Source organism: Alosa sapidissima, chromosome 2, assembly GCF_018492685.1.
Source record: "Alosa sapidissima isolate fAloSap1 chromosome 2, fAloSap1.pri, whole genome shotgun sequence".
Taxonomy (NCBI): Eukaryota; Metazoa; Chordata; class Actinopteri; order Clupeiformes; family Clupeidae; genus Alosa; species Alosa sapidissima.
In genome coordinates, this window is record NC_055958.1 from 35,450,357 (window position 1) to 35,463,675 (window position 13,319).

The 13,319-nt window shown below is 41.3% G+C and overlaps 1 protein-coding gene and 1 long non-coding RNA gene across 16 annotated transcripts in view; both read right to left on the bottom strand.

The window, feature by feature from the left end:
* The window catches only part of LOC121692798 (fibronectin-like), a 149,769-nt gene extending 147,186 nt beyond the window's left edge, over window positions 1–2,583 (bottom strand). For 13 of the 15 annotated variants that reach the window (XM_042071783.1, XM_042071713.1, XM_042071764.1 and 10 more), the window contains exons 1-5: window positions 2,473–2,583; window positions 2,244–2,372; window positions 1,746–2,043; window positions 1,604–1,643; window positions 1,192–1,455 (exon numbers count right to left, since the gene is read on the bottom strand). In XM_042071783.1, coding sequence (XP_041927717.1) covers window positions 1,192–1,455; window positions 1,604–1,643; window positions 1,746–2,043; window positions 2,244–2,372; window positions 2,473–2,534 — 793 coding nt within the window. In that variant the 5' untranslated portion in view covers window positions 2,535–2,583. Of the gene's footprint in view, window positions 1–1,191; window positions 1,456–1,582; window positions 1,644–1,745; window positions 2,044–2,243; window positions 2,373–2,472 lie in introns of all 15 variants that reach the window. The other 2 variants (XM_042071800.1, XM_042071773.1) reach the window with 2 other exon arrangements.
* Window positions 2,584–8,934: 6,351 nt separating this feature from the next.
* LOC121693390 lies at window positions 8,935–9,571 on the bottom strand. The gene is made up of 3 exons (XR_006025487.1): window positions 9,408–9,571; window positions 9,275–9,328; window positions 8,935–9,181 (listed from the first exon to the last, which is right to left on the bottom strand). It is a non-coding gene; the product is annotated as an uncharacterized LOC121693390 (long non-coding RNA).
* Between the last annotated feature and the right edge of the window lie 3,748 nt (window positions 9,572–13,319).

Here is a 13,319-nt window from a genome sequence, read left to right on the forward strand (position 1 = left end):
AGATTTGCTAACTGCTTTGTTGGTGCTTCGTTTTATGTGTAGGGACCCTGAGCAAGCTATTGACGAGGTTTTGAACAATATTACTGGATACAAAATGCTAATTGGGAAGCGTTTTGCTTACCGCCCTTAGCTACTTTTACCATGACACTCACTCTCTTGAGCACCTTACCATGCACACGGAATACAGGACTACTGTTGGACTACTTTTTGCACCTTCACTATGACACTCACTCTCTTGAGCACCTCACCATGCACACAGAACTACAGGCCAGTCCTGGCCCTGTCACTGCAAGCGTCTCATGCTTGATCACCCTCAAGCACACTGTGGATTTTTTTTATTTAATTTATATAGTATATTTAGTATTTAGTTTTGTTATTTTTCTTATCTTCTACTGTCTCTATTGTACAGTGGAGTTTGGTTATATGTTTATACTTATATTTACTATTTCTGCTGTAAGTGCATGTTGTGTGTGATGTCTGTATGCTACCGAGACCTTTGGGATCGCCTAGGGATCAATAAAGTATCTATCTATCTATCTATCTATCTATCTAATCCACTGTTTGCGATTTGGGGCTATATCGTATACCGGGGCAAGCTCTGTAGTGGTTGATCAACGAAAAATACTGTCTTCACGGGTTATTTGAAGTGTTTTCATGCAGAAAAAAACCCTGGGGTTAATTTTCGCCGGAGTTACACTTTAAACAGCTGATAGTTCAACTGTGTCTGCAGGATATTTAGTTTCTCTGACTGATGATTTCCACAACCAAACAGATTTAACATCAACAATACACAACCTCCAGCTCTAAGCAAAGCTAGTGGCCTGAATGCCCAAACCATCAACATAACCATCAGAACTGCTTTCATGGACATTCACTGGGGTTTTCAAGCGGACAGCACACAGTGGTTTCAGCTCAGAACACATAATATTTCTCCTGTGAGCCACTGTTATCAATAAAGGTTACTTTCGGTGTCTGGCATCCCGGATGCAACTCACCCCCCTCCACACTTATAATAGGTTCATGGTGGGCTCCTTTGCTGCTAAGAAACTTCCACTTTGTTGCTGTGCCAGTTTATGATTCGATCAGCAACATAACTACACAAAATGCAAGCCATTGATGCAGGTTCTTTGACTTTGTATACTGTTTTGTTTAACCTATTAATAATGTAGGAATCAAGTCCCAAAACCAAACCTGTTTGCACAGCTGCAGACACACATGGACTCCGTCTGTCATCATCCCTGAGGGTGGCCACAGTAAATGTGTACTTCTCTCCTGGAGTGAGCTCCTGAACCTGTAGTTTCAGGTCCTGCACTTCAAGATGCCCCTGGTTCCCTTCACCGGTCCATGAGACCCTGGATCTGTGGGGTCCAGTCAGTCCCTCAGGAGGTCCCCAGCGCACACACACAGAGTCTGGCTTCACTGAGGTGAACTCAATGGGCCCAGGAGGAGGCACAGCTGGGAATGAAGTATAATGATCAACCTTTTCTGTAAATGGAAAACTGTAATAATTCTTGATCTCTCCCTACAATGTATGTGAGGCACTATTATATAGAATATGCTTTGTTAATTTGCTTTTTAGTACCTGCTGCATGACCATGCTCACCTGTCTTTTTTTCCATCTCTGATTTGTTCATTTGCATTTGCTAAGGATACAAGAGTACATGAGTTATGTAGCCATCTTTCTTTCATATTACATTTTCTTTTTGAAGTCAAATGATGACACTGAATATGACAAACACACCAACCTGATGTTCTTCCAGTTCTGTTATGTCATGTCCAATGTGTTCAACTGCCATGCACAGTACACATATTGCAGTCTGGTCAGTCTTGCAGTAGAGCTCCAGTTGTCTGTAGTGTCGTGGGCAGAGTCTCTGCTCCAGGTCTTCAGTGGCCTCCACCAGCCTGTGTCTCTGCAGTGCTGGGGCTGTGTAGTGCTGCCTCACGTGGATCTCACAGAAGGAGGCCATGCAGGTCACACAGGACTTGAAAGCCCTCTTTGGGCAAACAGCACAGAGGACACCTCCAGGTTCTGTAGTGTGTTGACTGTGAGAGATATAAGATATAAATGCATATATTTTGTATATAACCAAAGTTTAAAATACTTAGCAGTACAATTTTAGCCTGTGCCCATCAACCTCATCATTTGATACACTGTGAAATCTCTATACCTTTCTGATAGACATATTTTGGTGTATTTTTATAGTGGGTTAAAAGGGAAAACCAAACATATTTACCAAACATACCTAGAAGCAACAGGAGTGGAATTCTCTGACGGCTCATATGCTGAAGTAAATGTCACTGGGTGATCCATTGACTGGTCACTCTTCATGGAGATTTCACTGGGTTCTGGTGATTGTCTGCCATGATGACTGCTGGTGTATCACATAAGTCAATATAGACAGCATCATTATACATACATTATCATATCAACAGTCTATATTAAAGTTATTATATGTGATCTAATATGAATACCTAATGTCTTCATGTCCTCCTGTAAATGTCACAGGGAGATCCATTGACTGGTCACTCTTCATGGAGATTACACTGGGCACTGGTGAGTGTCTGCCATGATGAATGCTGGAGTATAGACTGCATCATTACAGAAACATTATCATATCAACAATCTATATTAAATTCATTTATCAAATACATACTCAAGCAAGTTATTATATGTGGTCTAATATGAATACCTAATGCCTTTATGTCCTGTAAATGCCACTGGGTGATCCATTGTCTGGTCACTCTTCATGGAGGTTACACTGGGTTCTGGTGAGTATCTGCCTTGATGACAGCTGGAGTATCAAACAAGTCAATAGACTTAATCATTGTACAATACTTTACTCAGTTATGAGACTTACGAGTCAGTTGATACATTGACAACAATTGCAGAGTCTGTAGCGATCATGTATTACATAACTCTGATAATTGCAGAGTCTGTAGCGATCATGCATTACATTACTCTGATAATTGCTGCTTGTGTTGTTAAAGACACCTCACCCACTATTATAATGAACTCTTCTGTTTTTTTTGTTTTTTTTACTGACAAATGTAGGTCAATTGAAACTCATACACTACAACACTGGCTGTTGGATTTCATCCAACTAAATAGGCAATGATACATTTGATCAAAGTCTTACCTCTCAGCCCAGGTGTTCGAAAAGACAACGAATTTCCCGAACGAGTCACCTTGACGATAGGGAGACAAAAGCTTGTCTAAAAGAACCTCTTGACTTGCTTTCAATTTGAAGAACCAGTTTTTCAACTAGCTCTCTTCTACTGGAAATACTATAAATAATTTCCGCGTTTCTCCTGACAACATCTCGTGACAACACATACCCAAATCGCAAGACATTCATCATCCGATCACTGAAGACTACAGCATGCAACTTACATATTGTAGCTTACATCTGTTTAAAGCAACACCAAAGAACTTTTCCTCTGTCGCACGCAGTATTTGTTTATTCAGCACTTTGCAAATAACAATGTCCACAGACAAGGTAGAATATGTTGCATGATTTTATAAAAGTACAATGTATTGCTACATCAGATGCAAGTCAAATTTGTAGTTTCTTATGTCTCATTCCATCGAACTACAGATCCGCTACCCGATCTGGCAAACTTACATAGTGCGGTAATAGCCAATAGAGGGCCGCAAAACGAATGCAGAAGTGCTGTTCACCCTGTTACGTGTTGATAAACCACTGAAACGATTTTGGAAACATTATTTTAAGGTACAAAAAACTCTTTGGTGTTGCTTTAAAAAATAGTGAAAGGTTACCAGGTGGGAGTGACGATTGACTATTTATTTAAATTAGGCTATTTCTTGCCATCAGCCTGTAACATACAACACTTCTCTTGTGAAAACTGTTGTCATTGCTTTTAAGTACTACATGCTATAGGGAGATTGCATTTGGTAGCATGGGGACCAGAGCCCACAAGGGGGTCTCAGGAAACTGTAAGGGGGGGGGGGGGGGGGGGCGGGCTTGAGACAATATGGATTAAAAAAAAAGAAAAAAGGCCTAATTTATCAGTTGAAATAGGCATACATTTATATGGAAAACTTGTTTTAACTCACAATTATTATGTAAATGCTGTCAAATTATCATGCCCATTCATTCAGAAAACACTTACCCTGTGTTCATCAGGGTAGAATCTCACCTTGACGATAGGGAGACTAAAGCTTGTCTAAAAGAACCTCTTGACTTGCTTTCAATTTGAAGAACCAGTTTTTCAACTAGCTCTCTTCTACTGGAAATACTATATAAATCATTTCCGCGTTTCTCCTGACAACATACATACCCAGATTGCAAGACATTCATCATCCGATCACTGAAGACTACAGCATGTAACTTACATACTGTAGCCTACATCTGTTTAAAAAATAGTGAAAGGTTACCAGGTGGGAGTGACGATTGACTACAGTGTATTTATTTAAATTAGGCTATTTCTTGCCATCAGCCTGTAACATACAACACTTCTCTTGTGAAAGCTGTTGTCATTGCTTTTAAGTAGGGCTGTCAAAATAACTGATTCATTTTGATTAATTAATTTGAGAAAAAATAACTGATTAAAACATTAGTGCAGATTAATCGATTCCGTATGACCTTTGACCCCGAGCCGTTCTAGTCAGTAAAAATTACACTGTAAAATGAAGGAGAGAGAAGAAAACGTGCTGCCTGGATCATTGATTGGAACATTTACTTTTTAAAAACAGCCTGATGGTGTGAAAATAAAGTCCTCTGCAATGTCTGCAGCAAGGAATTTGCATATCTCCGGAGTTCATCAACTCTATAGCCGCACATCAATGCAAAGAAATACGTGTTGACATTGAGGGGAGTGTTAATTTATTTTCATTGTGTCCCCTAGGTTATATCTGTGGCCTGAAATGCCTTGTATGTGGAAAAAAAAAAACTTCTTCCCGAAGCACTTTTGAATTTATTTCCTCAGCATATTAGGTCATATCATAGATTATTATGGCAATTATTTGAACAGTGAAAATAATAATAAAAGAGTTTTTGAACTTTAATGTCACTAATGCTGATTATTCAATGATTCATTTGAATTTAAATATTTAAAATACTTTCACAGCAAAAAATATATATGTGATTAATTTAGATTAATTAATCACAGAGTATGTAATTAATTAGATTAGTTTTTTAAATTGATTGACAGCTTCTCCACCTGTCTGTTGACAGACAATTATTTCTGAATTCATGGATCAGTCTTGTTGAGTTGACCCATGGAGGTTTTTCTTCCCACATAAAAAGAAACTCACTATTCACAAAAAACAATAACAGCAGCCTACAAGGATAGATGCACGGACCGTTTGTCTTGCATCTGTTTTACTCTTAGTGTCGACAATCTGCAAAATACACATTTCATGCATACGTCACCTTGATGCAATGCACAGAGAGAAGTATTTTTTCATAAATACAGTTTCATCTCGACATAACGTAGCACATCAGCATAACACAGCATAATGTACAGTACTGTACAACTCAGCATAATGTAGCCTATTTTGTAGCAGTACACATATTGGCTCTCTCTCTTCCTCTACTGCATCTCTCAGCTCTGAACTGAACTTCTCTTGCAGCCCTGGTAATATGGAAGCATAAACTCCAGGCCTTGCTAAGTCATGGTGACATGTTCTAATGGGAAGGGAACTTCAGCGTTCTTCAGTATACTGTATCCTGTGACAGCAGATATCTCTGCTTTCTTTCTCCTCCTCTTCTCAATCTCTCAACTCTCTGAGCTGAACTTCTATCGTCAGCCTCCCCCACCAACTGACTGAGTCTCAGTACAGTCTCCAACAGAGACTCCATCTCCCTGTCCTTCTGCTCAATCCTTCTGTTCTTCTCCACCTGTCTGTTGAAGTCTCTTTCCATCTTCTCCTTGGTGATGTTGATGTTTCTCTGCAGTTCAGGCAGGATGACCTTCTTCATGAGGTTTCTCTCTGCCTCCCTCTCATACAGGGCCGCCGCTCCTACCACGCGCATCACACAATGTGCGTATGCTTTCAACTTTTTTGCCCTTCTTTGATTTCCTTTTCCTCTAGTGGCTCTTCCATTAACTCCTCCCACCTTGCATAAGAAGCTGTACAATAACTCTACTGTTCCAGAATGTAATAGCAATGTATAGCCTACAGGGATAACATATTTCCAGCAACAGGCCTTGTTTTATTTTGTGTTGTTTCAGTTGTCCTATAGTGGTTACTGGATATTCTATAAAACTAGATGTACCGCAGAGCGGTACAAAATATGACCGCCGCCCAGTCCAGCACATTTTTTCCACAAAAATAAGTCACGCTGAAAGGCATATATGATTCTGTCTCACTGAATTGCATTATGCACACTCAATTCTCACTGGTATCTGCTAGACCAGCGGTCCCCAACCACCGGGCCGGGCCGGGGGACATTCCTAACCGGGCCGTACGACATTAAAGTCGAGTTTAAAAAAACGAGTTTAAAAAAAAAATGCATGCAAACTAAACTAAATTTAATGTCACGTTTTTACATGGCATAGGCCTATATGCAGTTGTTTGATTGCACGCATGTTTGCATTTTGCAAGGTCTATTTTCGTACGTCTGTCTGTCCCGCCTTCAACACTTTTACATATTGCCTTCAGCGCTGCGCAGCCTCAGGTCAGCTCACTTCACTTGATCAGTTCTTGGCGAACGGTATGTCACACGAAGTTAGCTAAACTGCTAGAATGAGCAAAACAAGCATCTTTAGCAGTGGCCAGAGTGTTTGAGTTGAGAGAGCCGCTGCAGAGATTTCTTACAGAAAAAAAGCTGCACATTTTAGTGATGAGGACTAGGTGTCAAAACTCGCTTACCTGTGTGACATATTCAGGTTGCTTAATGACCTCAACCTGTCACTCCAGGGGAGAATGACGACTGTCTTTAAACTGGCAGATAAAGTCGCTGCATTTAAAGCCAAGCTTGATTTGTCGGGACGACGAGTGGACCGGGGTGTATTTGATATGTTCCAAACAGAAGTGGGGGTTTTGGGAAAGAGGCAGGGCCCTTTCTCTCGCAGCTGGTGCGCGATCACCTTGTTGCGCTTTCAAATGAGTTTGAGCGTTACTTCCCATCCTCCAAAGATCCACGGCAAACCAATGAGTGGGTCCGCAACCCATTTGTCAATATCCCAAATAGTCCTAACTTGTCAGCGCAGGAGGAAGAGCAGTTGATCGAAATTGCAAATGACGGTGGTCTTAAGAGTGTATAAGGAAACCTCTCTGGCGGGTTTTTGGATCAAAAACAAAGCAGAATATCCCGAGATAGCCGTAAAAGCGCTGAAAACGTTGCTACCATTTCCCACCACCTATATGCTAGGCCGGGTTTTCGGCAATGACTGCAACTAAGACCAAATTGCGCAATCGACTGGACATTTCAAACACACTGAGGGTGTCACTTTCTTCCATCATTCCAAAAGCAGGGCTCCCACTGATTATATTCGTAATGCACGTTTAGTTCCCATGTTTTGTTCCCATATTTTGTTAAGCATGTTCACACTTATAGATGTAGCTTCAAGTTGTTCAATATTCATAGTTCATATTGTTCAATTTTCACTTCTTCAAGTTCACGTTTTTCACATGTTTGAGAGATTGTTACCTTCACTGTTCATACATAACTGGAGCTAGTTCTTTTCAAGTAATGCATGCACAACACATATGGAACATGGAACCCCCCCCCCCGCCAGTCTGTGAAAAAAAAAATAGGAATCAAACCGGTCCATGGTACATAAAAGGTTGGGGACCCCTGTGCTAGACAACAAGTACCAAAACATGATTAGTTCATAGAGTTCACATGTAAAATACATTTTATACAACCCCACCCCCATCTTGCCTGTTCATAATTCTGAGGAATTCTTGAATTGTGTGCATGTGTGACCACGGGAGTCAGATGACAAGAGTCTTGACTCTAGAGTGCTCGACTACGCCACTTGGGGCCTTTCACACCAAGATGTATTTTAGCTAGACCTCCAATACCTTGATTTAGACAAGAGGGCTCTCGCACACAGATAAGCCAGTAATGACAGAGACGTGGTATTTCAATAAAAAAAATAAACAATATTTATTTCACAAGCAATTCAGTAAAAAAGTCAGTCTTGGGTTTGATTCTCAGGATGGAGTGCAGTACATATTAGGCCCAATAGGCCAGCAAGAGGAAGGTAGTGGCTGCCACCAGGAATATTACATGTAATCAAGTAGGGTTAATTTGATCAGCTGTTCGGGAGCGGTTACCTGTCCTGGAAGAGGACTGAGACCGACACACCACCCGTGCTGCGGATTCTGTTGCCTATTCACACACACACACACACGCTCGCATAGGCACAGGTACTACAAAGAGTGATCACTGCAAATAGTGAGGTGCACGTTACCACTACAAATACTGTGTGAAGTACACGAAGAGGAGGACTCAGATCCGGCGACCTGCCCCGCAGAACAGCTGCAACACTCTGTTTCTCTGGAGGGGAGAAGGGAAGATATGGTTGCTATTGGCAATAACTGGCTGGGTCAAGAAAGCTAGATGTTAGCATTACTACCATCACACATTACCACAGCAAAATACTGGGGCAGCCAATACCACACCTGTTGCCGACACACCACGACAGAGGGCAAATAAATGAAACCAGCCACGCCTATGTTTAGGCCAAATCAATCGGACAAACAAAAAACAAAATAAAGAAAACAAAATGAGGCAAGAGCTACAATTACTTAAATCTACCGGAGGCAAAGCAGCAGTGGCAATCTTTCTAAAGGAGTAAACAAACAGTTAAAATCCATTGTTTATGGTAAATACAGCCTAAACCAATACAGATACAATACAACAAGGTTTCCTTTTACCTCTAGGAATACACCACTCAACATGAATGGAAAATGGACTCCCTGGTACCTCTCCAGTACGCAAACCTACATAAAATCACACACAAGCATAGCTCACATACAACATAATAAAAGGTTATTGGCTAGTTAAATCACAAGGACTTACAGCAAAACATGACACATTATAGTAGATCCAGTTACTGTAAACATGCATATAAACATACATATGTACACATGCGCACACACATATTACATGGCAAACCTTACTGAGATATACAGCCAATGTTACCTTAACGCATCTCCCAATAGAAAGTGCAACCTGCGCGTACACGGCGTCTTTTCAGTCAAGACCTACGTTAAAGACAATGCTGTGAATGTGCGCGAAGGCATTTACAAAAGGACCATACAGTTCAATCATCTACGGTGTAGAGTGCTTGTAAATACCTTCGGTAGATCAACAAAACACTACCCGGAAGCGTCTGGTACACAGCCAAATACCTGTTGTCAAACAGTTGCACTTTAAAAACAGCTGGCTAACATAACATGTTTGCAGTGAAAAAGGAGCATTGGCACATACCTTTCATAGGTGACAGCACCGCGAACACAGTGTAGGGAGGACGTACGGAGCCTAGGGATCACTTACTAGCCCACCTCCGGTGCCGGTCTTATAGAAAGTGCCATTGACGCTAATGAGTACATAGCCACCTGCAAGCTAACTGGAGGGCGTGACCGATAGGAGAGGAGCTACAGTGAGAACAGGAGGACAAACTTGCTACAGCAGTTAAGCCCAAAGTATGCTCCCGCGTCTGCGTCACGCGCACGCGGCACTGGTGAGCGCGTGACGAGAATTGCGTCATTTTTACAGCATGCGTCGCGTCTTTGAGTCGACCGAAATTTAAGACCGCGCGTCAAAGTGACGCGTAGACTGCGCATGTGTGAAACGGAACTGCTGTAAACACTCCCCTCCAGTAGGTGGACCACATAGAAGAACAACACTTAAACGTAGAAACAAACCTAGACAGAAGAAGACTTGTTTGGTTACCATAACGACGATGGAACAGAGCGCCTGTCCTCAGCTTGCCTGGCTTTGAGTTACGTGAGACACCACGACATGAGTCAACTTCGACCGATGTAAAGCCACAATCCACAGATACATTCTTTAACATTATATTTAACGGTCACTTTACCATCTATGGTGTAGAACCCAAAGTATTTCAAGACACCACATTTTAGATGAGTTGGGGACGTAATTATCTGTCTGCTGGCCGTTCTGTGCGTTACCTTTGATTGTCGAAACAGGGTGGCTGCATGGGCTCATTGTGGCTACTGGCTATTATATTGGCTTGATTTGGTCATGAGCCCTGGATCATATAGCACTGAATGAGATGGTAAACAATAAAATAAAACTAATCATAGACAGTGACAGCCTTTACTCCATGCATGGAGAGCTGACATGACTTCGGATTAAATGCATCTTTTAAAAATGAGCGTATGCTGAAATCAAATCGCAAAACCCAGAGCCAATTAAAGGTATCTATCTACAACGCTCAGGCGAAACCCATGTAACAGTTGCTGATCGAGATGCATTCTCGCCTGTTCCTTATATAATGCGTTATCAATAGTGATTATAATAATAAAGGGAATGTAGCCTACCTCTCCCAGGTGCAATCATTATCACCTAGCCTACTCCTGAACAATGCTGAACTCAAATCTCGAAACTCGCCTGTCAACACCGGGAAATGCGCTACACAGCACTAAAAACCGAATAGTTTATTTATAGTTCGACTACGGATATTTCACGTCATGTTCGAATAAAAGTGACAGCCCTACTCCCTGCATAGAGAGCTGACATGACTTCGGATTAAATGCATCTTTTAAAAATGAGCGTATGCTGAAATCAAATCGCAAAACCCAGAGCCAATTAAAGGTATCTATCTACAACGCTCAGGCGAAACCCATGTAACACTTGCTGATCGAGATGCATTCTCGCCTGTTCCTTATATAATGCGTTATCAATAGTGATTATAATAATAAAGGGAATGTAGCCTACCTCTCCCAGGTGCAATCATTATTACCTAGCCTACTCCTGAACAATGCTGAACTCAATCTCGAAACTCGCCTGTCAACACCGGATAATGTTATCATAATAATAATTGAAGGAATAACCTAGGCTACCGCTCGCTCTAAATACACCCATTATCACAGTGAGACATACATTATGAACACAAATAGTTACTTCAAAACTTTTATTGACACGTCATATTTACAGGTTTTTGGTTCATACTTTTTGGTATGAGGCAGGTGTGAAGACTCAATACAAATTTAATTGAGGACATCTGTACGCACAACTCTTTCTTACCATGACACTGCTGCATGTGTTCAGAAAAATGTCTTTACTTTGTATCGCACCAATATTGCTGCCCTCGCAGCACCGAGTCACTTAGCTACATGAGTAGCCTAATAAGCAAGTAGGCTAAGCTAGTCTCTCAGCTATACCAACAGGTGTGCTGTGTGTGTTCTGGTGGATGATAAATGGAGCGATGCGATGGGCCAGCTTATCAAACTTCCCAGCAGACAGGCGAACGTACTCGTGGTGCTTTTTCCTTCATCAGCTCTTCCTTCGTTTAGTGCTCGCACATCCCAAGTTCTTCTTTTCTTCAGGCGTTTCAGGCTTCTTTGGTGGTTGTGTCCTACTTTCAGGCTCGACGTACCGCCCCCAGTTGGTGGGGCAGAGTATCACAGTTAATCCGTAGTGCGCAGGCGCTAACCTTAACAATTTAACGCGCATTCAGGACAGCAGAAATTGGAGTATGCTTCACGTCCACGGCAAAAATGACGCACGTCTTGGACATGCGCAAATGTGACGCAGGAGCATGCCAGAGCCTTCAGTCTGCCGGTTACACATGTGTGCGTGTACATGTTTATGTTTATATGTGTGTGTGTGTGTGTGCGTGTGTGCGTGCATGTGCTTGTGTGTGTGCCTGCGTATGTGCCTGTGTGTGTGCATGTGCATGTGCATGCATGCGTACATATGTCTACTGTGTGAGTATGTGTCATACGTATGATTACTGTGAATGTATGTGTGTGCGTGTGTATCTGTTTATGCACATGTGTGCATATGGAATGGGTTAACATGACCCCTGGAGGCAAACATACGCAAAAAATTGATCATCCTAGGCCTTACGGTTCTCAAGATATTCACAGAAAACTCTGTTGGTGTATGGTCACAAAATACACATACATTATTTTATTGTATGGCCCCCCATGAACGAAAGTTCACGAAACTTGGCATGCATTCGGAGGGTGTCATAATGATCCTACACTTTCAATTTTGTGCAGTTTTGACCATGTCAGCCAGAGATATTGTGATTCTTTATGTATGTGTTTATCTTAATTTATGTGTACATTTAGTGACCGTACACGAATTGAGTGTGCATAATGCAATTCATTGAGACAGTTAGAATCATATATGCCTTTCACCTTTTGTTTTTAGCCAGCAGCCAGTCCAGCAGATACCCTGACTTTACTTTTTACTGAAGCTAAGCAGGAACAAAGGAGGAAATGAACACTATTTGCCAAGTGTGTTTTTTTGGAAAAAATGTGCCGGACTGGGCGGTGGTCATTTTTTGTACCGCTCTGCGGTACATCTAGTTTAAAATGATACTTCTAGTAGTTCTAGGAGAGACTCTTTTAGAATTGCTTGTAGGCCTATTTACTGTATACTTGAATATCATGTGATTCATTGTTTCCTATCACCAGTGAGTCAGAGAGATAGCAAGTGAGGCCTACATTTGTCCACTTTCAGTGCTCCACAACACTTAGTTTAAAAGGTACACATATTTAAGGGTAAGGCAAGGATTTTGTATTTAATTAGGTGTGCCAGGCCGATTTAAGGGCCGCTTCATCGCTGAAGATGAATTTACATTTACTCCATGTAGGCATGGCCTAAGTATACTTAACTATGACACTTGGAACACTGATTACTACCATGGCAGCTGCACTATATATACAGTGGTGGACGAAGTACACAAATCCTGTACTTGAGTGAAAGTAGAGATACACATGGTCAAATGTTACTCCAGTAAAAGTAAAAGTCCTCCTTTTACATTTCCACTTAAGTGGAAGTACAAAAGTACTTGCCTTCAAATGTACTTAAGTATCAAAAGTAAAAGTCCTGAAATGTATTATGCCTAATACAGTTGCATTGTTGAAATGATTCGGCACAGACATAGGCATTCATTGAGCCTTTCTCCTCCATTCAAGGACAAAATCAGCTAATACTTGTTGTATGTAGAAATAACTAAAAACAAACTAATGTGATATCTTATCTTAGATACTTCAAAGTAACCACATTTTTCTTTGTTGAATGCTTTACACTTTCGGACCAAATCAAGATGTTCCCTTTTGTGTTTGATAGTGTCAGATTGTCTATCATTTGCTTGATGGCGTCAAGAGGCTAGTTATGGTAACATCAATATTGTGAAAAGGG